This window comes from Myodes glareolus, chromosome 1 (assembly GCF_982192425.1).
Source record: "Myodes glareolus chromosome 1, mMyoGla1.1, whole genome shotgun sequence".
In the NCBI taxonomy this organism is placed as follows: Eukaryota; Metazoa; Chordata; class Mammalia; order Rodentia; family Cricetidae; genus Myodes; species Myodes glareolus.
In genome coordinates, this window is record NC_142026.1 from 13,816,046 (window position 1) to 13,843,694 (window position 27,649).

Genomic DNA, 27,649 nt, shown 5'->3' on the forward strand with positions numbered 1-27,649 from the left:
CGCATTTCAGCTGTACTTCAGAAGTATAATACATTTAAATAAACAACTCAGATGGGCATCAATTATATGAGCCCCTCTAGAGAGCAGGTATCACTTAAACCTTCCTTCCTGAGCTAGTGAGAGTGGTCAGGAAGCATGGTCCCTCAAGAAGTTGGCCCCTCTTCTTTTACAGCTTCTAAGAGTCTTATTGCTTGAAAGTCCTGCCAGAGTAGGGATTGGGAACCTCAGTGTTACATTCCAGAAAAGCCCAAGAAGCCTCAGAGCTTCTAGCTGCCTTCGTAATAAATTAGTAGCCATTTAATTACACCACATCCACAAATTATTGGACTCTCACACAGTTGGCTATTCTCTCTCTCTCTCTCTCTCTCTCTCTCTCTCTCTCTCTCTAAGGATCTTACTTAGCCAGAGTCAAAAGTGGACACTTCAGTTTCCCAAAGACCTATACACAATGTGAAGGCAGAACCTGTGCTGTCCAGATTAATGTGGGAATGGAGGTCAAGGTGTGAGTCTGAGGATCTGCTCTACCTAAGCAGCTCTAACCCGAGCGAGACCTGTTATACTTACTGCTTGTACAGTGGATGTTAGGACACTTGGGTGCAATGTTTGCCCTATTCTTTAGGAAACTTTGAAACGTTTGTTAAGAAGACCGTGACACTTTAAGCTGAGTTCCTCAACAATAGTGTGCTGGCTAGTTTACATGTAAACAGGCTTGTGTCATCTGAGAGGAGGGAACCTCAACTGAGAAATGCCGTCCTAAACTGAGCTGTAGATGGGCTTGTAGGGCATTTTCTTAATTAGTGACTGATGTGGGAGGTCCCAGGCAACTGTGTGTGGCGTCATCTGTGGGCTGGTGGTCCTGGGTTCTATAAGAAAGCAGGCCGAGCAAGCCATGAGGAGCAAGCCAGCAAGCAGAATCCCTCTATGGCATCTGTATCAGCTCCTGCCTTCAAGTCCCTGCCCTGTTTGAGTTCCTATCTGGACTTCTTTCCACGATGAACAGTGATACGGAACTGAAATCCAAAAACTACCTTTCTTCTCTAAGTTGTTTTGGTCACAGTGTTTTGCCACAGAAATATGAACCCTAACTAAGGCAAATAGTGTGTTGAAGAAAATATAGTTGTTTAAAAAAACCCAAGAAAACAACAAAATACCACTTTGATATCTGATTTTAATCACTTTGTAGGAGAATTTACTCTTCTTATCTCCTGTAAAGATTAACGGTCCCTGTTTTATTTTAATTTTAATTTCCATCTTTTAAATACGCTCTCGCTGAGCTGTGCTGGTTGACTTGGAATTCACTATGTAGACCAGGCTGGCCTTGAATTTACAGAGATGATCGCACCTCTCTGACTTCCTCCTGAGGACTGGGACTGGGATTAAAGGTGTTGACCAGTATTATGGCCTTAGTTTTTTTATTTCTTTTTTTAACCAAGGGTCTATTTTTTTCTTAGTCTTTCTTAAAGCCTGCTAAATTATAGTACAGACAGGAATTTTTTGTCTTTTATTTATAATATCTATTTCTGAAATGAAGAAATATTTTTATTTAACCAGAGGAATCTTTTTAGATACCATGCAAAACACTATGGAATTGGCTGTTCTCATGAGCATCTATTGGAAGATGAAGTCATGCATCAGGACTGGGCCCCTGTATCAGGAACCTCCCTGCCGTCTCTACAACATCCAGCACAGTGTTTTAAGTGTATGACTGAGCAGTGCATGATTATTAAAACAAATCAAACATTAAAATTCCAATTAATATCTTCCTCACATGCATCCTATAGCAAAGGAGGCATTTTCTGTGGTCCCTATGGGCACCAAGTTAAAAGGCAATGCTTCTTTCCTCTTGGCCATTGCTGCCAAGGCAACCAAGGCTAAGACTAAACAGCTGGGTAGGAGGAGCGAACAGCCGTATGACATTTGTCAGAGAAAACACGGAAACCAGTGCTCTTTGGAACAAGACAGAATTTCCACATGAAGTTAACCACTAGAGGGAACCACATGAATATGACAGTTATTGGCATTGCCCATGAAAGCTAATTAAAATATTTTATTAGGATATTAGGCTTCAGAGTAAATGAATTTTACAGCTAAAGTAAAACCCCAGTTCACTTGTTCCCTACCAAAGAGGCCTTCAAACAAGTACAGGATGGCGGGGAAAAGGTGGTGAGGGCAAACAGGTTGAGTTTCACAGACAAACTCTCTTGCTGTGGGAGAGCCCACGTTAACACAGTGTGAAACAATACATTTTTAAGAGTGTTATAAATTTCTTCTTTGGAAGGAACAAAATGTCTAGGCAAGAGGGTAGAACGCTGTCACTTTTCATAAGCTTGAATAATGAAAATTAATAAGGAATAGAAGACACCTACTCTTAATTTATATATAACTTCATTTAACCTATATTTTTAAATTGAAAAGTAAACTTCATTTTAGGGTCAGCAGAAGTTGTATGCTTCCCGAGTCTTTCATCCTCTGTCACTGAAAACACAAAGGCCAGGCTGCCAACACGCCCTGGAGTCTCGGATGGCTCCAGCCGCATTAGTCTAAGTAACGCACACTAATTATAAACGCACACCAGGACTCTGGTTTCCGGAAGCCACCCCTCCCAATCTGTATCTGTGTGACTTCTCCCCAGCTATTCTGGCGGCTGCTGTGCTCTCATTATCTGTCACAACAACGTGGGTCGTTTGCTCTGAATGACACCCCGCAGAAGGGTTTGCAACTGTGCTTCAATCCAGGTTACACTCGCCTGGCTTTGGTCACCATTGCGTTTTATTTTACTACTTTGGACTTTGTCCTGCGAGGGGGCAACAAACAACTGGGGGGAAACACTATTTCCTCTGAAGAGAAGATCCCTGAAGACTCTGCTGCTGGAACACGTGTCTGACACTAGAGTTTCCTTGCACAATTAGCAGACACCAGAATGCATGGGGGTGGGGTGATGAAAGAAAAAGGGGCGGGGCCAATTTTTATATGAAAGATAGTCTGTACCGTTTGTCCTTTCTAACAGGCTGTTTATTAGGCTGGGTCTTGACCAGCAAATGTATTACTTCATTTTTCTCCCTCCTTATTATTATTTTTTTAGGATCATATGAAAAAAATAATTTGAGTAAGGCTCAAGGAGATGAAATGGTCTGATGAACAGTAATTGAATTAGAAAAAAAATAAATCAACTTCTTTTAAATCCCTGCCCTGTTTTAAAAAATGATGTGGAGGGCTTTGGGGAAGCAAAACTGAAGTAAACCTGGCTGAGGCTGGATAAATGGTCAGGGGCATCAGCAAAAGGAACAGACGGAGAGTCCCAAGTTCAAACCTTACTTTAGCAAACCAGTGAAAACCTGAAAGTAAACCGTAATGCTAACCCAAAGAGAGCTGTAAGGACGAGCAATATTTTACACAACAAATGTCTCAGACAAAAAATGCTTTGTGCATGGTAGCATTTGGGGTACAGTGCAGACGTTTGTTTTAAAAGTTTTGCCTTTGTAATGCAGTGCGGTAGCATATAACTTTAATCCCAGCACTCGGGAGGCAGAGGCAAGAATATCTCTACTAATTTCAAACCAGTCAGACCTACAGAGTGAGAACTCGTCATTAAAGAAAATTATCGTGTGTGTGTGTGTGTGTGTGTGTGTGTGTGTGTGTGTGTGTGTGTGTGAATAGTTATGACTATGAACCAGTCAGTTCTTGTCTTCAGACAAATAAACAGTTCTGGAATGTTTTCCATGAGGCCTAAGAACCAGCTGTGAGAGTGGAGTGCTAAGAAGTTCAGGTAGCCAGCCTGACTTGATAAATGAGGAAATTGAATTACTGTGAAGTTAAGGGGGTTATGCAGAATGTTCCATCTGGAAGGAGTTACTATTTCCAAATGTTTCCTGAGGACCTGCAATTGAGATGCCGTAAAACACCCACAACACGGGGCAGCAGAAACAGAGAGCATGTTCCCATGGAAGGCTCTAGAAAAGACTTAGCTGGAGGTGACTCTGCACAGTGACCCTACCGTGCCGGGCAGCATCGTACTCTGACATGTTAACTCTCAGGAGGAAATTGTTGAGGCTGTTGAGGTAAGCTGGGAGGGAGTGGTAGCCTTCTGGGTCATACCACACCTGTCAAATGCAAAGGGAGACAAGATCAGGATTGTATCTGAGTAAATTAGGCTCTCTTAACATCTGATACTTTATTTTAAGAAGAGCATCAATTTTCCAATGATTTATTCCATCCCTGAAAATAATTAGATATCTCTGGAGTGTTGATTATAGACAAATCCATGGGTTTTCAATTTACGAGTGGACAGAAACTGGGGAGCCAGCTATACTGAGTCATAGGGCTGACTTAGCAGTTGCTCTAGATCACCGTTTCTCAAACTGTGGGTCACCACCCTTTGGGGAGTTAAACAGGCCTTTCACAGCCCACATATCAGATATCCTGCATGTCATATATTTACATCATGATTCAGGACAGTAGCAAGATTACAGCTATGAAGATAATTTTATGGCTGGGGGTCACCACAATACTAGGAACTGTATTAAAGGGCAGCAGCATTAGGGAGGTTGAGAGCCGCTGTTCTAGATTCGTCTACAGGCAAAGGCTGAAATGGACTCGAAAGGCATTGTGTCTCTGCAGCGCATCATAGAGATTCTGAGACGAGAAAGAAGACGCCAGAGCAGGAATAAAACAGACACCAACGGAGCGGAGCAGAGAAAGGATTTGAAAAGTTGTGCTAGCATTGGGTCCTTAACCTCAAAACTGACAGTGTTTTTAAACTTATAAACTTTAAATTATTTAAATAATTTAAAGGTTTGTCTTAAAACACTTTTTAACAGTAATCATGCATATAAAAAAAACCTTTTTTTCAATGAATATTTTGTGGGTTTTGTTGTTGCTTTTGTTTTTAGGGAGGGAAGGGAAATGTGATCGGGATGGGAAAAATTAATTAAGTAGTTAATAGAAAATGAAAAAAATATATACTTTTAAAACCCCCCCCCCCCACTAACACTCTGTGCCGAGTGAGGGGAAAGTAACCCACAGGATTGAGTGGCTTGGCACTTCCAAAGCAAGGTGTTCAAAATGCCTCCATTTAAACGGCCTGAATCTGAATCGGCATCCTGACTGAGAGTTCATGTTAGAAACTTCCTTAGTTACGACAGGACATCCTCGGTGTGGGGAGAGAGGAGAGGAAGAAAAGGATGTCGAAGTCCCAGGATTCTTATTTTCCACACAGCTTTGTGACAATCCGACCCAGCAGTGAGCAGGGCTGTTCTAGAGTGGAATTAGCTTTTGTATAAGGCGACACTACTGCTTGGCACAGAGCAGTCGCTAAATGAACACTAATTGTTCCACTTTCTCCTCGATTGTATGTGTCTCTCACCACCCAAGCAGAAATGTTCACAGGATATTAAAGTTTTCTGTGGCTAAAATTAAGTAAACAAATAAAATCTCTATAACCGCTGTTTATCATCTGGGTAGTCATATGTCTTTGGCTGGGTGGCTGGCTTATCTCAAAGCATTGGTGCCATTGAGCAGAAAAAAAATGGTATTATTTATCTCCAGTAATTCGCTATTAGTCCAGGATCAGAGAAAAGCAGGCTAAATACGCACATTCCCAATTTCTAAGAGGCTGTGACGTGTACATAGAGAGGAGTGCATGAAGTGCAAAGCCACGGTGAGACAAAAAAAAAAAAGTGTAAGGAACACACATATTAATCCACCACGCACTGAAACAATCCCCGGAATGCTGAGCCCCTCCCTGATCTCTCGCCTTCCAGATCATAGCACTGACCTTTGCTCCATAAATGGCGTGGTTGAGCTTTCACTACCCTATAAATTTACAGAAAGGAGAACATGGTACATGTACTACTGTCCGTCTCTCCCTCTCTCTTTGCTTATCAATGATCTGCAGGAGATTCAGCATTCTTGCTATTCAGTGATAGGGGAGTTCAGCCAATCACATTCTGTTCGTGGGGCGTGTCGCCCTTAGGCAAAAGTTTACCTATATACCTGGTGAGTAAGCTTCCCCTACCCTTCTCTTGCCTGTCTCCTGAGGCAGGACTGATCGTTGGGACTCTGATGTAAGTCTTCCTTCTGTTTATTAAAGCTGTATATTTTGTATTAAGCTAGTCTGGCGGATCTTTTATTACCGATCGCACCGTGCCCCTTCAATTCAGAGTAGAGTGTCTTCAGCTTTTATTTTTATTTCCAAAAGTTCAACTCAATGAATGAATGAATGAACATGAACAGTTGTTCAATTTCAGAGGGAACTGTGTTTTGGCTACTGTAAGAAGCACCACGCTGTACTGTGTTCACATGTCTTCTGGACTTCATGCATACGTGTCTCCTTAAAGTGCATGTATGCATAACCCAGAATTGATTTTACATACTTTGTGTTTCTCACATGAAAATGCTTAGATACATTAATTTCACATCCATATTTATCTGGCCTCCCAGAAGAAAGACCCAGATTTACCTTAGCAAGGGTTCTGTTGACGGGAACTGCTGCTATATCAAAACGAAGGTCGTTAGTCAAAGTCAGCCCAAAACTCCAACCTCCATATCTACACAAAACAACAAAATTTATGTTTGCTTTACTGAACAAAATCTTCTGAAGTTGATCTAAAATACTTAAGTAGGAGCTTATTTTTTCCTTTCCATCCAGAAACTAAACAAAATGAAATAAATGCAACATGATAAATACTTTCTACTGATCCTTCTTATCATATTTTAACTCAAGCACACATCATAACTAAAGGCAAGAGATTAATGTAATCTGTCTAGGGTGTTGGCTCATGCCTGTGACTTCAGCTCTCAGGAAAGGAGGGGAGAGCTGCCATGAGTTTCAAGGCAGCCTGAGCTGCAACATGAGGTCCTGCCTAAATAAAGATAACGACATTAAACAACTGTATACATGCAATGATCATTCTGAAAAAGGAATGATATAATCTAAAAATTCAACATTATAATACTTAAATGTTTTTTAAACAATTAATACCAAAATGATGTAATTTAATATCTTTTTTTTCCAAATTAATTTGTAGTCTGAACCATTTTTTTTCCCTAGCTTATTGGTTGTTCCTACTTTTATTTTTTTTTTCTAAGAAGCCTGAATGTGAGTTTGGCATGTCAGTTTATGGTCTTCATAAAAATTGACTTTAAAATCCAAGTGATAATTTTCAAAATAGACCAATTTAGGTACTTGCCAAATTAGATTCAACTTAAATAATGGGGCAGTGCAATTTACACTTGAATAGCTTCATCCTAGATGTGATGGCACAGAGACAAAATTTTAACATGTGAATGATACCACAGCTATTTTTTAAATGGGGTGTTTTAGACTAGTTTTTTAATAATGAATCCTTTTTATTTACAATAAAATACTTGATTATATGAAACACAATGTACCTGAATATAGAAAATATTTGTGTGTTCCTAAGCCCACACCTGTGGGGAATATCTACTTGTATACCTGTGATGAAAATCTCAGGAGACAAAATAGCAAAATATTAATACTGTTATATATGGAGAGAAAAATAATGCTTTTCTCTTGTTTTGCTTATCTTTAGTTTAACAACACTTCACAGTGAATGTGGAGAATTTGTGTCCACTGGGAAATAAAGGAGAGATGGAGGGAAGGGGAATGTTGGCCGAGCTCATGGCTTTCTCATTAGGGCAAATGTGCGGGGGGCTGGGGGACAAGGCCTTGCACACACAAGACACTTTGTCCACTCACAGACATAATCTGTGTTTGGAGAAATTATTATTGCAACTCAGGCCAACTGTCACAAAAAGCCATGCTTTAAAACTCCAGGAACATACAGGATAGTCAATAACTCCTCTATTACTTTGAAATAAAAAAATAAGTACAGATTCAACCGTACATTCTAAGACTTTACAAATCCAGTGATTTTCAGTTTGCTCAAAAAAATCTTAATTTAGTCGTTATTTAAATTTCAATTCATAGAGCTATGTATATAGAACAAAATACTGAACCATATAAATAACTGTATCAATGATAAGACCAAATACCAATCAATCAAATCAAAACATTGATTAATTTAACCATATAAATAATTTGCAACTATCTTCCCTACTGTCTCAAAAAAGGTCTGTTATCATAAAGATTAGAAATCAATTAAATATGCTATAAACAGAATATTTTACCTTTTCTGCACAAAACGGTTTGCAGTTGATATCAGATAATTTTCCATATGGTTCCCAGTGAGGTTATAAATAACTTGGGAAGAGTAAATTCTTCTATGAGGCGGGGAATAATTAAATTTAGGGCATTCCTGAAAAAAGAGAAAATCTAATTAAGGTCTTCCGTCTTGTCCTGTGTGAGGTAGTGCTGATGTCTCCCGATTTGGTCACTGTTACTACAAAGGCTCTGGTGTCATTAAGCTGCCCCTTAACTCCCAACAACTTTGGAGAAAAACTTGCCTACTGTCAAGAAACTGGAACATTTATTACTTATGAAGAATATACGCATGTGTTTAGGTTTCACCTAAAGCAAATATGGGATCTTTCTTGTATCGTAATGACAAGGTAAACATTTCTTGAAAACAGAAATATCTCAAGAATTTACAGGGGATGAGAAATGGATCTGTCTCAAATTTAAAAATGGCATTACGAGAAGAAACTCTTTAGCAGTGATTTGAAAGGTTCACAACGCATTAGCTTTAGCTACCTACCCTAAGAGTAAGAGCATCATCAAATATATTGATTTAGATATAGAGATTTCACATTAGTTTATGTATATGTGTATCTGTTACTTAAGAACTAACTTTAGACTGTCAGAAGATTAGCAAACATAGTAGTGAGAGTTCTAGTGCCTCTTTGGACCACTAGGAACGACTTAACATAAAGATTGCAGTTCTATCTATTTATTCACTTATATGGGATTTTAAGATAGGATATCTAGCTCAGACTCTCCTCCAGCTTACTGTGTAGCCGAGGATCGCATTGAACTCTCCATCCTCCTGCTTCCACCTCCCAAGGGCAAAGATTACAGGTGTCCACCTCTCTGCCCAGCTGTGGAGCTTATGTTTGCACACTTCTTTTTACACTTGGCTTTCGACACTTCTTAACCACCTGGCTCTTATTTGGCTACTGAAGTTTCATTGTCATGATTTTAATCTGAAGAAAGTCTAGCACAAGGCAGTTCTTCCTTTTATCATTCACACCAAGCCCCAGAGCCAGAGGCTACAGCGCACGTGAACTGTGCAGAGTTGCTGAGTCCTCCCAAATGCCCAAACTGGATATCACAGCACATCAAGTTGCATCTACTCAAAGATCAAACTTCAGAATGGCATTGACTTCTAAGTTAATCACAGGAAGATGCCTTCATGTTGACGGTACAGGTTTGAAGGTTTTTAACAAGTTGTATTACACATGTAAAGGAGCACATGTATTATGAAACTTGATGAATTTTGACAAAGTGAACACACCCACATAATTAGCAACTAAGACAGAAGATAGAACCTTATTAGTTTAAAAGCCTCCTCCTCCCCGCAAATTGAAACCATCCCTCAAAGAATATAGATGAGGTTTTAGCCACTTAATATTTTTAGCTAATACACAAAATAATGAGCTTGTTGCTGTTGTTGTTAAATTATAAAAGGGAATAAAATCTTTAAATGGTGGGTGAGACTAGTATTTAAAACTGAAAGGTTCCAGAGACCTTTGTTAGACACTAGTTCTTGTTGTTAGGCACTGCCTTGCATGAGAATGCTCACTGAAATATTTTCACCGTAAAGTGTAGGACTGAGGTCAGGGCACAGCCTTCTACACTTGGAGAAATCACTGGGAAGGAAAGCAGTTCCTCCTGCATGAGAGAGGTTCGTGGCACGGCGATCCTTAGAGGCCAGTAGGGACTTTTCTTCCGTAAACATTTTATTTCACATTTTTAATTGAGCATATCAATTGCTTAAGTTTACCAGTCCAGTGTTATTCGATTTCACTTAAATCCTGACTACACCTTTGCTCCTCTAGGATGCTTGTTTCAATACATGGTAAGTGTGTGATACATAGGTAGTGATTCAAACAGAAATATGGAACTAGCTCTGTTCTTCTGAGAGTTTAGTGAGATGATAGCTTTAGAAAATGAAGATCTATATTCACAGAATAAAGAAAAAGTGATTATGGATGAATTTTTTTTCATTTTTAGGAGTTAAATTTTGATGCAATAACCTTTGCAGACGTTGCTTGGGAACACTGGAACCCCTCTCTAGACTGGCAGGTGGTGGACATCCCATCTGACTGCCGTGGTGGTGTGCCCACTATATTTTCAGATACGACAGCTACGGCCACTTTTTGTGCTGCAAAACTGAGCTCCTCAGCCAAATGGAATTGCGATCAAAGATTCATTCTCCATTGGTTTCCATAAAGACCATCTTCTACCTCTAGAAATTTGTCTTTAGTCAGACTTAAAACGGTAACCCGAAGTTCAAAGTCAATATTCTTTGAGCTGCCGAGGCCCATGTCTTTGAGCTACTAGCTTCCATAAAATAAAATTATACTGACTCTTTGGTAACCTGAATAGATCTTTCAGGTTTTGCTATTTGTTCTCTTCTTTTTCCCCTTACTCTACTGAAACTGAATTCTCTTTACCTGGACATTGTCTGAACAGGAGCAAACACCGAAGTTGTCAATGGCTTCCCCACTCGTGTTCCACTTTCCCAGGCCGTCTCTTTGAAAACACTGTCTGTAAATAAAAATGATACCAAAGTGAGATACACACGTGTTTTCGTATGCATGTTCTCATGCTGTGTGGGACTATACGCATACGTAGTTGGTGTTGAATTCAGGTATGTAGACTCAGGTATGATTGACTGATGTTTCTTAAATTGATTATCAAAAACAATGGTGTTTTTGATTTGGCATTTAGGGAGGGTGAGGATCACAGGACAGCATCGATTGACTAAACAGAGTTGAAGCCAAGTCCAGTGTATTTTCTCACTGTGGCAGGACAGGACTTGGTGTTCCCTTTGTTCATTTTGTGCTTCTCATCCTGTCTGCTGATGCACTAAAGTCAGGTTACTATATGTTATGTGTTAGCTTGATAGTTTAAATGAGATATGCCGGAAGTAGAGTCAGGAGCCTTGGATTTTAAATTACTTATGTGTTGGACATTCTAAACCTCCTTAGACAAATATATGAGTTCCTGTGGCCCCTAGTTTCTTTGTCTGTGAAGAGATTAATAGGGCTGGAGATGGTTTAGTGGGTAAGGAAACTTGCTGCTCTTGCCGATGGCCTTGGTTTGGTTCCCAGCATCTACATTAAATTCTCATACCACCTGTAACTCCAGTTCTAAAGGATCCAACACCCCCTTCTGGCCTCTGTGGGCACAAGGTGTGCATGTGGTGCACAGATATACATGCAGGTGCTCACGCACACACATAAAAGTGAGTAAATCTTTAAAAAACACTAAAACGAAATTAACAATATGATTCTAATGTTATAATTGTAAAATGTATGACTATAAGAGGAACAAATATATGAGGAATCTAATGTTTACAATTATGGTAGAGTATTGCCAAAGAATGAACAAAAAGAAAGAGATAAAATTTGTTAGACACAGACTTTCTATCAAGATATTATCCTTTTTCAGCAAAATCACACACATGTACCTCATGCGTTCGCACACACACTCACATAAACTAGAATGCTGGAAAGAGGGAGAAAGGAGAACAACTTACGAGGCACTGGTGTTCAGACACACGTTGTCGATGCCAGGGTAGTTCCACAGTGCTGAGACCAAGGCCTCTGTGCTTGGATCAAAATTCCTGCAGGATCAAGGGACACGGACCCATCACTAAACTCACATTCACTCATAACTTTAAGACATGAATGGCGCTGTCTAAAAGACTGTTTTCTGCTTTTCCATGTCCTCCCTCCCTCCCTCCCTCTCCACCTCCCTCGTTCTCCTCTCCTTCTCTTCTATTTGGGTGTGAACTCAAAGTCTCCACACATGCCAGCCATGAGTTGTAGTACTAGGTACATCCATCCAATCAGTGTGAAGACCTGTGAAAGACGCAGGCACTCCTGCCCTGATGTCCTCCTATGATGGGGATTTAGCAATAACATACGATTAAAGCCTGACGATTGAAAGGAAACATCTACGCTATTTGTAGACACGTGTAAATCCTCTTAAGAACCTATTTGCTAGGGATAGAAGTAGCGTGTTTCCTTAGCAGAATGGAGAACTGGCTTTTTCCTCACGCAGACACAGACTCTGGAATAACCGTGGAAACAACCTTGTCAGAAAGTGACTCACGCGTAGAAGGCTGTCTGTTCAGAGGTCCCATAGATGGATGGAGAGATCAGGATCTCGGGGTAACTGTTGCTGGAGTCTCTCAGTGTGCCAAGGCCCATGGCGGTGGCCACAAAGACGATGGGGAGAACGACCTGAGCGATGAGACCTTTCCAGTTCCTGCGGGTGTGGTGGAACCTCTTGATGAGAATGGCCATTATCTTCTTCAGGAGCAGTCCACAGCCATCCAGCTTCTCACTTCTGGTCAGGACTTTGTCTGAGGAAGGACAAGACATTTGATGGGGTTCCAGGTAACTTCCAAAAGTCAAGTCATAAAGTAACTTCACAAACCATAGAAGAACGGTATCATGGGAGAAAACTCTGATTTCAATATTCAGATGGAAGGTTCAGCAATGCATCCCTAATATTGCTATAAATCAAGGAACCCCTATATGTGTGCCTCATATATAGCTGAATATAATAGTGTAATGAAAATTATGACTCACTATCACCAGTTATAATACGTACGTGTAGTAATTTTACATGGAAAAGTTAAAGACTCAGAATTTTATAAACGAATCTTGTTCCCTATTCCAAAGTCTCAATATGCAATTAGTATTTTTGAATATGTAGAAAATAGTCTTATCAAGGTTGAATTGAAATAGTATAAATAAAACATCAGTTTAATGTAAGAATTGGTTCCTACTGTAACCGATACTATTAGCTTTGTTGTCTCCACTTCTAACATGAAGCCCAACGAACTCACTCTAAATGCCAGAAAAGGAAATCTCTCATTCCACCATGTACTCATTACACTCTCATTAGAAATTTGGAATGATTTTGGCCTTTCGAGACTCCGCCTTCGGCACTAGAGCCTCCATAAAAGAATCATTGAGAAGTTATCTACTTATCACCCCACTACGAAATGCTTTCCAAGGCATGAGAAAATTGTCATCGCCTTTGAGAACCAGGGAAGCCATGGTGGCTCGGGCTGCGATGTGGGGCTCCTAGGGCTAACCACGGCATCAGCTTTCCTTCAGAGCAGATTCAATTCAACCTGCCGCCGCCTGTTTTCACACGTGATAAGACAATGCATTCGTCAGCCCTGTGTACACTTAAAATTCTCCATCACAAATCATGCAGCACAAAAATCATGATCTTCATTTAGCTGATAAGGAAAAATACAAAGCTGCTTAATTTAAAATGAATTCCAATTAAGCAGAGCGAACGAGCTTAAATGCAAACTCATATCTCTGCAAAAGGGAATTGTACAAGGAGTTGAATATTTTGAGTTAATTAGTATTCTCTTCTGTTTCTTGAGAAATTACATGTGGATGACTTACAGGTGTATCAAAACGGAGTAAATGTGCTTCCTGAAAGATAATGTCAATGAGTGGAACGTTCCGAATGAAGAATAATTTCGAATTATGAGAAAAAGGCAGAGGCAAATATACAGAAGCAGATGACCACTTTCCAGTCAAAGCCCTCAATTTCTCAGACTCCATAATCTTACTCGCCAGCAGCAGATAAATGGGAAGTGTGACAGAAGACAGGTAAGAGGCAGATTCCAGGAGTACACAAACATCAGAGATGATCTTCCCTGAGTTTCAGAAACGGGCAAATGTTTAATTAAAAATTCTGCTCTTAGAGATGTCGCCCTCTTTAAGCAAACTGTTGAAATGACAGATGCATAATTCATGTATCATTTTACTACATGCTTCCTTAAGTAAATCATGCTGACGGGGTATAAATTAACTGTCGGAAAGGGACCAAGTGACAATAAAAGCGACTTTTAAAGGAACTTAACTCCTCAAAGTTGTGTCAAAATGTGATTTTTCAAACACATCCTGTGTGAAAAGCTGAGGGCGAAGCGTTTTAATACAGACATTAACCTTCAGGGCAGCCCAGCTCAAAGACTTGTCCCAGACAAAGCATCTCCTTGACCCCTGAGTGAATCAGAGTTGGAGCAAGATAGACACCTTGCCTAGTGAGAGATGATTCAAAACAAAAGAAAAAACCCAGCAGCTCTATTTTGGATGACTTTGCTCCCGCGTGTGTGCACCTAATGATGGCGAGTTTCTGATAAGGTAGCCACGCCCATTCCTGCACAGCCCTGATTGCAGGAAGAGCCGTAACCTGTGAAGCACACCTCTGAAGTTGTGGAGAGCGAATACACCCACATAATCGCTTCTGATGAGCAGAGAGAGCACCCCCTCATCACCTGTCAAGGGATTTCCCACGCTCACCTCACTTTCATGGTCGTTTCACTTTTGAACGGAAGAATTTGTTCCGCCGTCATGGATATTTTGTGTATTGAAAGGATGCTTTTATGTGTTAGGATTATAAATTTAAAAAGAAACTTTAAAGTTGAATTTTAAAGGAGAGTTGAAATCTGTGCCTCTCTTTTCCCAGTTACCGTCTATGAGAAGTAAGGAAAGTAACACTGGGTCTGTACCGTCTCTGTCTGTGAAGTTGCTGCTGCTCACAGACAAGTCATCGGGGGTTGAGATGCCATTGGCACTGGGGTTCCCAACTTTCCTCTGCGTTAGGTGTTCAAGACTCATATTGCCACTTTTTTGTGAATCTTTTGTCAAGTTCAGGAAGACCTAGAAAAAGAAGCCAGATCACCTGATTAGCATAAGGGGTACACATCTCTTAGGGCCTTGATTTTAAATTATTACGACGTTTATTAAGACAACGATTCCCCAACCTACATTAAGGGGATATTTTTACATGTAAAAGATGGTCATTCTCATCTTTTGGATGTAAAATGTTGAAAACTATCTTCTTCTTGGAAACCAACCTTCTGTTAGAATGGTACCGAGAATTTTAAATTTTTGAGATTTTGTGACATATGTTTAAAAAGACTTTTCCCTTTAGTTAGAAAAAAACCTTCATATATTTCTGTAAGGACAGAGAAAGTCATATGAGCACCAAATGAATAAAGTAGTGGTGGAGGAACTGGAGGTAGAGTGACAGCTCAGTCAGTAGATGGGAGCTGGACTTCATCCCTAGAACCCACAGAAGTCAGATTGCGGATGCAATCTCAGCACCCGGAAGGTGAACACTGATGGATCTTGGGTGTTCACAGAACAGACAGTCTAGCTTACTTGCTGAGGTCTAGGCCAATGAGTGACCTTGTCTCAAAAAGCAAAGTAGACAGCTCCAAAGAAATGATTCTCGGGGCTGTCGAATGACAACTGTAGGCAGGGGGTTGTCCAAAGACAACTGTAGGCATGTGGATAGGATTGCATGTGAACTCTTGCACCTACGTGCACCTACACAGAGAGAGAGAGATGGACATACACAGGTACGTGGTACAGATAAAGTCCAGAGGTACAGTGGCTGCCTGCCTTGGGTTCGATTGCCAGCCCTTTAAACAACAAATAAGAAAGAAAAAAATGGAGCAAGCAGTAAGGAACTGGCCACATACCTCTTCGACAGTGGTGTCGGAAATGCCATAGCAGCCGATGTTGAGTTTACCCATGCCCTTGTCCAGTGCTCTCAGGAGTGACAGGTAAGCACCCGAGACCTTAGTGCTAAATGGGGGGAGCACGTACACAAGCTCTCCCCCGATGTCCTCCTTGAGGTAGGCTTCCGGGAGGTGTGACTGGATCATCGCTGTCACGGCCGCTGTGTCACAGATGGCACTTGTGTCAAAATTTGGACTCTGGGGACACAAAGGAAAGTTAAGCGGACTCTCCTGAGTCAGATCACACACTGTCCTCCTAGCCATCCCCGCTCCACGTGGGGACCCACAAGTCACTGTGCCCCCAGCTGCGTTCTTCCCCCACCACCCACCTTCCTCTCCCTTGCTTTAGTGCAGCGTCAGCTCCTCATCTATTGCTACATCAGGCCACGGTGCATGCCCTCCTCAAGGTCTCTGCACCCAGAGGACCAACGTGGCCCATTCTCACACCAGCTCGAGCTCATGGTTTAACTGACACTTCTTTCCCCATTCCTGGCTTTTTTTTTCTGTCTAGATTTATAGAAATAAATACTCCATATAATTTATCATATACTAACTGCTACCATGTTAAATAATTTACATATTGAGTATAGCATCTGAATTTTTCACATTCCATCAGACACAGAGTTCATGAAGCCAGACTATGGAGTTCATATCATGAATTCACTGATGAAGTCTCAGTACCTAGAACAATGCTTCGATGCATCATGCAGTACAAGATCCCTTACTATATGGATTTCTAAATTTCTAAATATAATGATGAATTTTTGCTATTTTTTTTGTTTTTGAAGCTCAAGGATAATTTTGTTAGAGTTAAAAAAAATACAGTACAGATTAGCTGAAAATGTCAGCAGTCACTTGGAGGGGGATGGGAAAAAATTGTGCCTTTTAGTTAGGCATGGCATAGAAGCAGACAGATTATTAAGGAAGAAAATTTTATTAAGAGACTCCTAATGACTTACTATGATGCCCACAAGACACTGCATGTCACAGGCCTTATCTTAAAAACTTTGAACAGAAGATGCCTATTAGCAGAGACCCTCACCTGGTCAACATGCAGAGAATACGAGATTATAGAATGCTCAGTTGTAGATGGAACATACATATCATATCTTTTCCCAAAAGGCTCAGGGAACTTCAAGGAAAAGAGGCAGAAAGATTGTAAGGGCCAGAGGTAGTGGATGACTCAAGACAACTGTTTTCTGGTCACAACAGGGGCACATATGGACTCATAGTAGTAGGGCAGCATGACAAGACCTAACTCCAGTCAGACACATCTCAGCATGGAGCTGGGTGGGTGGGCATGGAATCTCCTCACCAGCTGAGAAGAAAATGGTGTTTACTGCTGGGAGAGTTGGTTTTCTTCAATGGCGTGACCACTAGTAGGCTGACCACACTCAAGGCAGATCCCTGCTCCCCAAAGTTGTTGGGTGTCACAAACTAGACTTGACTTGGGTGGATGCGGAGAAGGAAACCCAATCCGGGTGGCAGGAAGGTGAAAGACAAAGGGAGTGGGTGTGGGAGGAGTCTGGGATGATATGATCAAACTGCACCATATGAAATTCTCCCAGAGTTAATCAAAATTTTATGAAGTCGAGCATAGCACTCATTAGGTGGAAGGAGGAGAGTAAATCTAAGGAAAGAGTCTCCTCAACCAAGCCTGAATTACTGTGTGTGTTTTGGAAGTTATACCGAGACAACTTAGATGTGGAGTTTTCCTGTAGACGACCCAAGTCCGTTTCCCTCTGCACTCTAACCCCTGCCATCCCCAAGTGAAGACATGGCTTTATTTGTTTTCTCTAAGCCAGAAAATTTAAATTGAAATGTCTCTGCAGTCTGAAATGTTACGGGGAAGAAAGACTGGCAGACCATCGGTAACCTTTAGAAGGGCATCATTTTTGTGCAGTGCCCAGCAACACTGACAGCACATGGGAAATTACCAGAAGTTTAGAAATTCTAGGGTGTCCAACAACAACAGATACTCATGAGATGGGCGAGACAGGAGCAGAAATCTGTTGTTTTTTTTAAGCGACACACTTGCTGAGATTTAAGAACCACATAAGGGAATATATTGCTGAATTGTAGCAATGAGTCAAGTTGGAGAGAACTGGCCTGCACTTCACAGAAACATTTAACTCATCACCCACGAGACAGCGCACTTCCCCTTACAGACCTTCTTCTTGGTGAGTGTGAGATGGTAGCCATCCCCAAAAGCTTCCTTGAGGTAAAATGGTGATCCGCAGCATCGGAGCCCACCCTGTTCCAGAAAGGCAATGCGGTCGCTCAACACCTCAGCCTCATCCAAGTGGTGTGTCGACAGAATGATTGTTCTGGCTTAAAAAACACAGTTGAGAACAACATAGAGTGAAAAATGAGGATACAGGCTCCACGAGACAGAATTAGCAGGTTCTGGGATTTCTGAGGGCAAGACAGGCATTAATTGAGGTGAGTGAAACTCCATAGATAGCGATCAAAGGAAAATTCCGAGGGTTGCAGTTAGGTCTACAGGAGGGTTCCCATATACAGGTCAGCAGCAAGCTGGTCCTTACTAAGCCTTAGAGCTAACGTCGGTCATTTATGTGCGTCAGCAACTCTTTCTCATTTGTCAGGGTTTTGGTCCATTGTTTCAGTGTGCACTTCCTTCCCCTCTCCTGCTCTCTCTCAGGCTTCCTCTCTTTCCTTCCTCCACTATGAAAATGCAGCATTTTAAAGACTTTTTTTGAATATTCCTCTCTGATTGATCCACTCTAGGCTGATTACTTCTCTGCATCACACCCCATTAGCACTTATTTAAGTCTGGTTTTGGTTTATTTTCATTTGTGTATGTTTGCTATTTCTAATTAGAGTCCCTGCTCCTCTAGGCAGACTTGGTAACTACCGTTGAATCTACATGATCCCCCAAAGCACATTAAGTTCAACTCACAGTGAGTACAGGTAGTTAATAACTAATTGACTCAGAAATTTCACCGAGAAATTTTAGGAAAAGAAAGAGCCCATCTCAACAGTTTGAGGGTATTGTATTATACACAAAAAAAGCTTCCACTGATTTTTGCATAATCCTGAAGATAAACTTATGACTGTTCTGTGGAGAAGTTATGAAAAAATACTCATACCAGTTTTGTTCTTGGATATGACATCCCATATACTTCGACGAGAACATGGGTCAACTCCAGTGGATGGTTCATCCAGAATCACTACCCTTGATCCACCAATGAGAGCTATGGATATGGACAATTTCCTCTTCATTCCTCCGGACAAGGTTCCAACTCTTTTATGGCGATGGCTATACAGCCCAGTGTCTTTTAAAGTCCTTCAAAACAATCAATGGTGCTGTAGTGTTAACCAATCAATGAGTATGTCTTTAGTGATCAGTACAATACAGCGCTGATAACACAAAATAGTTTATTATCATTTACCATCTTATTATCATCATAAAAATGATAACCAAGAAAAAAACCATATAGTTCATGCATTTGACAAATGGTTAGAACATTTTCTCTTTTGTGGTAGATTATGTCATTAAGTCCTAGAGAAAAGCAATAAACAGACAAAAAATACTTGTTCATAAAGAAATTATGATTGCATGTGTCCAAAATGTGAAGAAAATACATTAGATAACCACAATCTCAAGAAAGTTTATAACATGCCAGGTGGTAATCAACACACAATTAATAAAAATAGGAAACACAAGAGAAAGGGTGCCCAGGACAGACTGCTTTAGGATTGTATATATAACAGTCACTCTCAGAAAAGGGGAGATGAGCGAACACAGAAAAAGGGGTCACCTGGCCAAGACTAGGTCAAATGTCTCTTGGGAAGGGTGTGGGAGGTTGGTGAAGAGCAAGGAGAAAGACTTGTGGGAGTCAGTTGTGTATAGTCAAGGGTGTGAGTACGGTCGTGTTTGCACAGCAGAGTGAATAGAGAATGTGAAAGGAAATAGACACGAGACAGCGGACAGGTCATGTAGGGGCTGGTAGACCTTGCTAGTGACATTATGGAATGTTACGCTAAGTGTGGCAAAAGCCACTTCAGGTGATGCAGGATTGGCTTTGTCTGATTTGAAGCGGACAAAGCTGAGAAAGCTCTCCCTGACATGTCCTTAATAAGAACAGACGAGATGGGGGAGAGGGGGTAGCTGGAAGTCTAGTTAAAAGGCTTTGGGGTGTCGTGCCCCCATGTAGAAGTGAAACAAAGGACCAGGGCGCATGCGAGGCCCTGAGGAAGAGTTGAACAGTGGGTGTATAACCCGCTGGAGACGATAGCATGCTAAGTATGTTACCAGGTAAACAGAAAGCAAAGCTTTCTATTCATGTTCATGAGGGAACATTTCCTATTGTTACCACCACCAAGAGGGTGTATATTCTTGGGAGAGGTTACGAAGCCATGTCCTAGTTTGTGGCTTATCTCACCTTTTAACCTCCTCGTGGAGCTGCTTTTTGGTCCAGTGAGGGACTTTGATGGAGCCGTAGAGGAGGAGGTGCTCCTTGGTGGTGAGGTAACTGAACAAGACATCGTGCTGCATGCAAACGCCCATGTTCTTCCGAACAGTGTTTAGGTCGGTCTTGATATCTTTTCCATAGACAAAAATTGTACCGGCTGAGGCACCAAACAGCCCAGTCAGCATGGAGCTGGAAAGGAAGATGGAACAAATTAGGTATGGACCAATCACTCAAACTAGATAGCAAAACTAAATATATCTCACACGTTAGGAGAAAATGCTGGAGTGCATCTCTTTAAGTGAAGGCGGGCGCTGTGAAACAGAAAGGAATTAAGTGGGAATGAAAAACTAAAACTGACTTTTAAGCTTTTAGTTACTCAGGGCGTTGAGTAAACGCTGCGTGATGGTGGTGGTGGCAATAGCGTTGGAACTGAGGATGCTGTTCAGTTGAAAGCACACTCTCTTCTTGCACATACGGTGTTTCCTTGGGATCCTATTTATAGCCTGGCAAACCTCCAGTTCATGTCCCCAGACTAGAGTCTACTACTTAATCCCAAACTTGTCTTAAGAATCCAACAGATGATGCTACACCTTCATGAGACACCATATAACCATGGTTCTCAATCTGTAGGGTCACATATCAGATATTTGCTTTAGGATGCATAACAATAGCAAAATTACAGTTTTGAAGTAGCAACAAAATAATTTTATGGTTGGGGTCACTACAACCTGAGGGTCACAGCCTCAGGAACATTGAGAACCACTGTCTTACAAGGTCATCAGACCAATTATGGTCTTAACCATGATACCATATCTTCTTGCCTCTTTCACTGAGTAATGAACTCATACACAGTGTGCCCAAAACTGTATTTCAGAAGTCATGTTTACACCTTCTTGGTCTCTTGGGTGCCCTAACTGCTGACATCTGCTACCACCAGGGGGCAGAAGGCATTGCCACACACCTGCTTCCGAAATAGCCTCTTCCGTCCCATTCTCTGTATTATGGCCAAAGCATTTCACAGAGAAAATGCTCAACACCTTTGAAGTGCTGAGTCAGTAGGGCAGTTACTTAGTAATCATCTCCTCCCTTCACTGTAACAAAATCCCCGGGAGCTCTAAAGAAGTTCTCACCTATCTTTCATAGTACTAAATAATGAATCAGGATAATAGCAATTCCTCATAACATCCATTGAAACACAGAAAACATGCTTTTATATATATATTTAGGGTTTATATCTAGATCAATAAAATAGGGCACTCTCAGCTAAAATTAGTCTCTTCAAACACCTTTGCTGTCTCTTTTCTCCCCAGCCTCTCATTTCCCATTGGGAAAATATGCTTTAGAAGTATTCGTTCTAAGTGCTGTGTTCCAGAAAGCCAACCTTGGCTTTTAACAGGTCATACTAATAAGAGGCTGCATGTTTACTCTGATCCGAACCTTCACTTGTTTCCAGTTATTTAGAAAGAAACATTGAGACCAGCATTTGAGAAATCACTGGACTGGCTCAAGATGATTAAAAATAGAATGTCGAGCTGTCCTTGGGAAAGGGAGGGATTTCCTCAAGGGCTAAAATCCAGTGACGCTTAGCACTGACAGTGAATATGTGAAGGTGGAGCCCTAGAGGCAAACACGCAAGCAATAAAAATAACCTAGGAATCTTGGGATCCCAATCCTCCCTCTAGCTTGACACAGGACGGTCAGTAGAGAGAAAGAACAGTCCATGTGCTCTTCCTGACTTTGACCTGTGTGAGATGTTGGTTTAAGCTTCTTTAGGAATCAAGGCAAATGCTTCCTGTAACAGAGAAGATGGGATGGTGTGTCCACACTAGGATGTGCAAGCTCAGATTTAACCTGGCCTGGAGAGAAATACAAATAAAAGGGACAGACTGACAAATATAGCGGTATGGATCTGAGACAAGGGATCAACCAGAGAACACACGCGTGTCGAACAGAACAACACTAGCGAGCCTCCACCTACAGCCCCTGTCTCATCATGCACACACTTAGAGCCCTAAGACAGTGCTTCTCTGCCTATGGGTCTTGACCTCTTTGGGGGGAAGGTCACATATCAGATATTCTAAATTTCAGATATTTGCATTATGATTCATAACAGCAACAAAATTACAGTTGTAAAGTAACAAGGAAACAATTTTATGGTTGGGGTCCTCACAACATGAGAAACTGTATTAAAGGGTTGCAACATCAAGAAGGCTGAGAGCCACTGATCTAAGACATGGCAAGAAAACTTACTGTTATTTGGAATTTGCACTGAATTAAAATTTTAAGGCACACGGGATGGGCCAGCACTAAGTCACACAATTAAGCCTGTCCCACAGTGGCCTAAGATGGCCTCAGAGCTCACGGTTTGGAGCCTCTGGTTTACACTGCATTCTACCAAGGAAAAGTTGATCCATCTGGAGGACGGAATAGCTCTACTTTCTTCTTAGTTTAAGATCTCAGTTTATAAAAAGCTATCATTAATAATATCCTTCTTTGACATTTCGTTGAAAAATAACATACATGGTGGTGGTTTTTCCAGCTCCATTTGGCCCCAGCAATGATGTAATGTGCCCTTCGTAAAAGTTCAGATTGAGGTTTTGCACAGCCATCTTTGAGCCGTACATCTTTGTGACCCCATGAAGGGCAACTCCAACTTGGAGATCCTTAGGTTCAGGTTCAATGTTGGAGGGAAATGCACAGTCAGGACCTGGAGGGAAACCGAGAGGAGAGTTGGAAGCTCATCAGTAAGTAATGCAGCTGGGTTAGACTTTCCTTTAAAAATAGAAGATTATGTAAATATAATCTTTAAATTTAAAAAGGCCAGAAGCAACTGATTTATTATATTCTCTAGCTTCTTTCTGACCTGCTTAGAGAATGAGCAAGAGTATGAAACCACATTCTCTAGGGCTTAGTACATTAGCCCTCTCTGTTGGAAAAAGCAGTTCCTGAATACAGTATTATAATTTTACAGTTTTTTTTTTAAAAAAAAAACAGATCTTAAATATTCAAAAGACAACCCAGAAGGTTTGCTTTCTGATTGGAAAGGATGGCATCGTTTTATGAAAGAAATGTTTGCAAGATGTGGTTTTACAGTAACATTTTCTCGGATCTGTGGCTGACAGAATCCAGCTACTTTTCCTATCTATACCTTCTTCAGGCATCACCACCACACCACTTACAGAGGGCATCTTTTCAGATAGACAAGAACACTCACCCCATGCCAAGGAGGCATGAGCTTTGTTCTGTTTTTCTCAGCATCAGCTGGGGGTTATGCTACATTACCCACTTTTGTTTCTTGGTTACTCCTATGACTGGTAGCAGATGGCTAGAGTAAGGGATGCAGGCTGTGGGCAAGGAACAAAATATCTCTCTGTGTGAGTCTAACTGGACCACAAAGGGATATCCAGTTCTTGGCTTAATTAGCAGCATATGCTAACCAACTGAGCTAATGAGCCCAGGAGAAGGCACAATTCAATGCCTGTAAGAGCGGAAACACATATGCGTAGACATACTCATGCATGACTAAAGGGATGATAATTTTATCATTTAGGAAAATGTAATTAAAACCACCAGTCATGCAGCTTTTGGTGTCGTTTCTCTTATAACAATGCATGCTATTGACTTACTGGTCTTATTGGCGGACGGGTTGGTGTTCTGCATCATGATGTTGGTAAACATAAGGCCGTTGCTTTTCTCACGCTTCACCTCTGCGCATCCAAATCGCTCTTTCCAATAAGAAGGAAGGATGGGAAAATACCACGGAGCTGCCATGCCATATGTCCCTGTAATGAGAATACACGAGGAAGATGGTAATGAAATGGAACACTCATGAGTGGGTCAGGAAATTGCTTCATTGTAGAAGACTTTACAAACTAAAAGAGTGAGTTCAGTTTACAAAACAAGGCCAAAAAGATCATCTCTTTTTAAAATCCATGTTAGTGAAGTACAATTATATATAGATTTATTCATTTTAAGTGTGCAGTTGGATGATTTTTGTTCACGTACTAATGCAAACATCACCACGGTCCAGTGTTTAAACTCATTCTGTAACTCCGCAGAGTTCTCACAGGGTCCCTTTGCATATTCCACAGTCCTATTCCAAGTGCCAGACCAGCACGGATAAGCTTTCTGTCTCAGGACAGTTTTAAGGTTTTAGTATACTGCTTTGGAGACTGTATTTGAGAAGCCAACTATTGGCACATATGTGTTAGCTGACTTACAGTGAGGAAAGCCAGAAGAAGGATGCATCTAGGGAATGCAGGTTCCTACCTGGGAAGACATTCCTGACGTACCAGGCAATAAAGAAATAAATGAAAGAGTCTGCTAGAATTAGACAGCACAGCCAACCAAATGAGGTGGTATCATCCTGAACAGGGGACTTGTACATATTTTCCCACTGAAGACCTAGAAATTGAACACAGCTATTTAATCCTCTTTGACACATATCGCAGGGATAAAATCCAGTTTTAGAGAAACTGAACCTACCCACGCCTTGTTCTTCATACCGTGCAATATATTGACTTGCGTAGCTGAACGCTGTTGGGGACAGCAGGCTCTGGGAAGAAAATGAACAGTGGTGACAGTGCCAGGAGATTTCACCTACGGGGCCTCAAAATGCTTAAAATGTTAGACATCTAGAAAAAGACTGAAGCTCATTCTCTAAGTCTATTTTAAAATACTAAAATCCCTTACTAAAAATACTGCAACGAGAGAACGATAGAAGCAGATGAAAGACTAGAGAGAGCAGAGGGACAGGGGGAAAAAGAGAGAGGCAATGAACTTGGAGAATGCTTTCTTAAGAATCTAAAATATGTACTTAAGCTTATCAAATATTGCTCAGAAATTTGTAAGGTAGAAAATGACAGAGTAATAGAGTGTGAAGATTCAAATCAACTGACATTGGGGCCAGAAAATGCTTCTAAATTTATTTCAGGTGATAGACTTATGAATGAGACTACATTAAAATATTTATTGGTTGGATATTGATAGTCACTTAATCACTACAAATTATAAATTTAAGTTTTAGAGCAGTCAATGTTGAATTAAAGTTATTCATCAAAGCTATGTCTATGAATAGTAAAGCCTTAATATGAGGGGAAGTGCCCTCTGCTTTCTGGATTTTAAATTCAGTCATATTATTCTTCAATTTAGTGTTTCTGATTTAGGAAAAGCAGAAGAAAAGATTCGAACTTGAGTACATGCTATCAATGCATCTGTCACTATCCCTTTAGGTTATGTGTTATTCATGAAAACTGTGAATACTTTTCATACATGGGAATAGTTCTAGCATGAGAGAAACTGAGATGCTTAAAGATCTGAACCAAAGAAGTCAGAATTCTGGTGATCTCTAAAACATGGCAGGTAATATTTTAACTGGTCAAGAACTATAGCTTACCAGCATCACTGATCGTTTTAGAGTCTGTGGAAAGAAATGTTTCCTTCCAGAGCAGACAGCAATTAGAAAGCTCCATCTTTAGAAGAGTTAAGTTGATTTTTCTATCACTTAATTTTAATTATGTAAGGGAACTTTTGATTTGAACTTCTTTTCATGAACTAAGGGAGGGAGGCATTTATATCACACAAGGGCACATTTCAACAGTTAACTTACCATGAATACTTTAATAACATAGCTCAACTCATCCTCAACTGTAACCAGAACAATAAATGGGAAAAAGGCAATGACGTAGATGAGGCTTCCGATGAGAGCTGCAATGTTGGTATTGTTGAAGAAAACACTGATGAGGTAGCTCATCGCGATCACTGAGAAGCTGTAGTCCGAAAAGTACAGGAACAAAATGAAGCCATTCGTTTTGGGAAGTATATTGCCAAACTTGAGGATAACGATGAGGATCACAATAGTAACCAGTAAAAATCCAACACTTTCTATGAGCCAGGCAAAGAAGTGGCTGCAGGAGTTCACGCCCATCATCTTCATGTACTAGAAGAAGAAGGGAGAGTTAGGTGCTTCTCTGGCTGATGAATTCCCAAGTGACAATTACCTCTGTATGGTGACAAAATGTTCAAGAGTCTTCTCATCTATGAAACTAAACATTTGAACAATGTATGTGAATTCTCTCTGATTGCTAAGACTTTGTACCAGATCCTCTTGGATTTTAAGCTCTCAGTGTGGCACCCCAACAAAGATAATGCTTCTGTTGGAGAAGACCTTTCTTGTGAATAAAAACATACATTTCTATGACCAATGTGATAACACGGGGTAGAGGCTCTTCATTGCGGACTTGATGACCTGCATTTGATACCAGATCTTAGATGATCTTAGTTGATGACAAAAAACACAGACTCCTGAAAGTTTTCTTCTGATTTCAAATACATGTACAATGGTACACACATGTCAGCTTTGTCTCTCTGTCTCTGCCTTTATCTCTGTCCAGTTTTTTCTCTCTCATTCATAAAATAGATAAATAATTGAGTATAGAACTCCTGCTTAGCTGGAGTCATGAGTTCAATCCTTAGCACACACACAAATGCAAATTCACACACATACATACACACCCATCACACATTCATACACACACACACACACAAATGCACATTCACACACATACATACAAACCCATCACACCCATCACACATTCATACACACACACACACACACACACACAAATGCACGTTCACACACATACATACACACCCATCACACCCATCACACATTCACACACACACACAAATGCACATTCACACACATACATACACACCCATCACACCCATCACACATTCACACACACACACACAGATGCATATTCACACACATACATACACACCCATCACACCCATCACACATTCACACACACACACACAAATGCACATTCACACACATACATACACACCCATCACACCAATCACACACACACACACACACCTGCATGCACATCTAGCTTTGAAACTATCTAGCTAACTTCTCTAGATTAAAGAGATTTAGAATAGGACACCACATTTCTAGTATCTCCTTTATGATTTTTATAGCATGAACTTGACATTTGCTTAGGTATAAATATTTAAGTCTGGGAAAAAGTCACCACAGTTTAACTTCAGTCCCAATGTAGAAACTGAAGTAATAAAAGTCATATATTTTTAATAAACCTTAATGAACACAACAATTTCATGAGCAAAATGGAATAGATGTAGATTATTATTCAAAACACGGCAGTTTGGAGCATGACCTTCTGCCTTTTGGGATGATCTCATTGTCACTAACATCAATGGCTAGTCTGTGCCAGTCTTGGCCTCTTATCTTACAAAAAGGTATTCATACACCCACAATAGGCTCAGGTATATGAGATACTATAGGTCAGTATCTCAGCTAATACTCTTTTCTGACTCAGTGATATCCCCAGGGCCAAAACATTTCATCACAGTATCATGGCTGTTCACGCAAGAATGCAAAAGAGTCTGATGACCACAACCCCCTTCAACTCCAGTTGTCTTAAAGTTGGTACAAGTGGGACACTTAGGGAACCTAGATATTCCAATTTCCATCTTTGACAA

General features: G+C 40.8%; 1 protein-coding gene across 1 annotated transcript in view; it reads right to left on the bottom strand.

Moving 5' to 3' along the window:
- Abca12 (ATP binding cassette subfamily A member 12) overlaps positions 1-27,649 on the bottom strand; it is a 162,279-nt gene that overhangs the window by 20,366 nt on the left and 114,264 nt on the right. Inside the window, exons 24-39 of the mRNA XM_048459324.3 lie at positions 25,752-26,081; positions 24,629-24,698; positions 24,413-24,547; positions 23,770-23,925; positions 22,664-22,850; positions 20,114-20,332; positions 18,818-19,014; positions 17,878-18,038; positions 15,669-15,905; positions 14,691-14,841; positions 12,260-12,512; positions 11,682-11,768; positions 10,594-10,687; positions 8,149-8,276; positions 6,458-6,545; positions 3,995-4,100 (exon numbers count right to left, since the gene is read on the bottom strand). Coding sequence (XP_048315281.3) covers positions 3,995-4,100; positions 6,458-6,545; positions 8,149-8,276; positions 10,594-10,687; positions 11,682-11,768; positions 12,260-12,512; positions 14,691-14,841; positions 15,669-15,905; positions 17,878-18,038; positions 18,818-19,014; positions 20,114-20,332; positions 22,664-22,850; positions 23,770-23,925; positions 24,413-24,547; positions 24,629-24,698; positions 25,752-26,081 — 2,599 coding nt within the window. The remainder of the gene's footprint in view (positions 1-3,994; positions 4,101-6,457; positions 6,546-8,148; positions 8,277-10,593; positions 10,688-11,681; positions 11,769-12,259; positions 12,513-14,690; positions 14,842-15,668; positions 15,906-17,877; positions 18,039-18,817; positions 19,015-20,113; positions 20,333-22,663; positions 22,851-23,769; positions 23,926-24,412; positions 24,548-24,628; positions 24,699-25,751; positions 26,082-27,649) is intronic.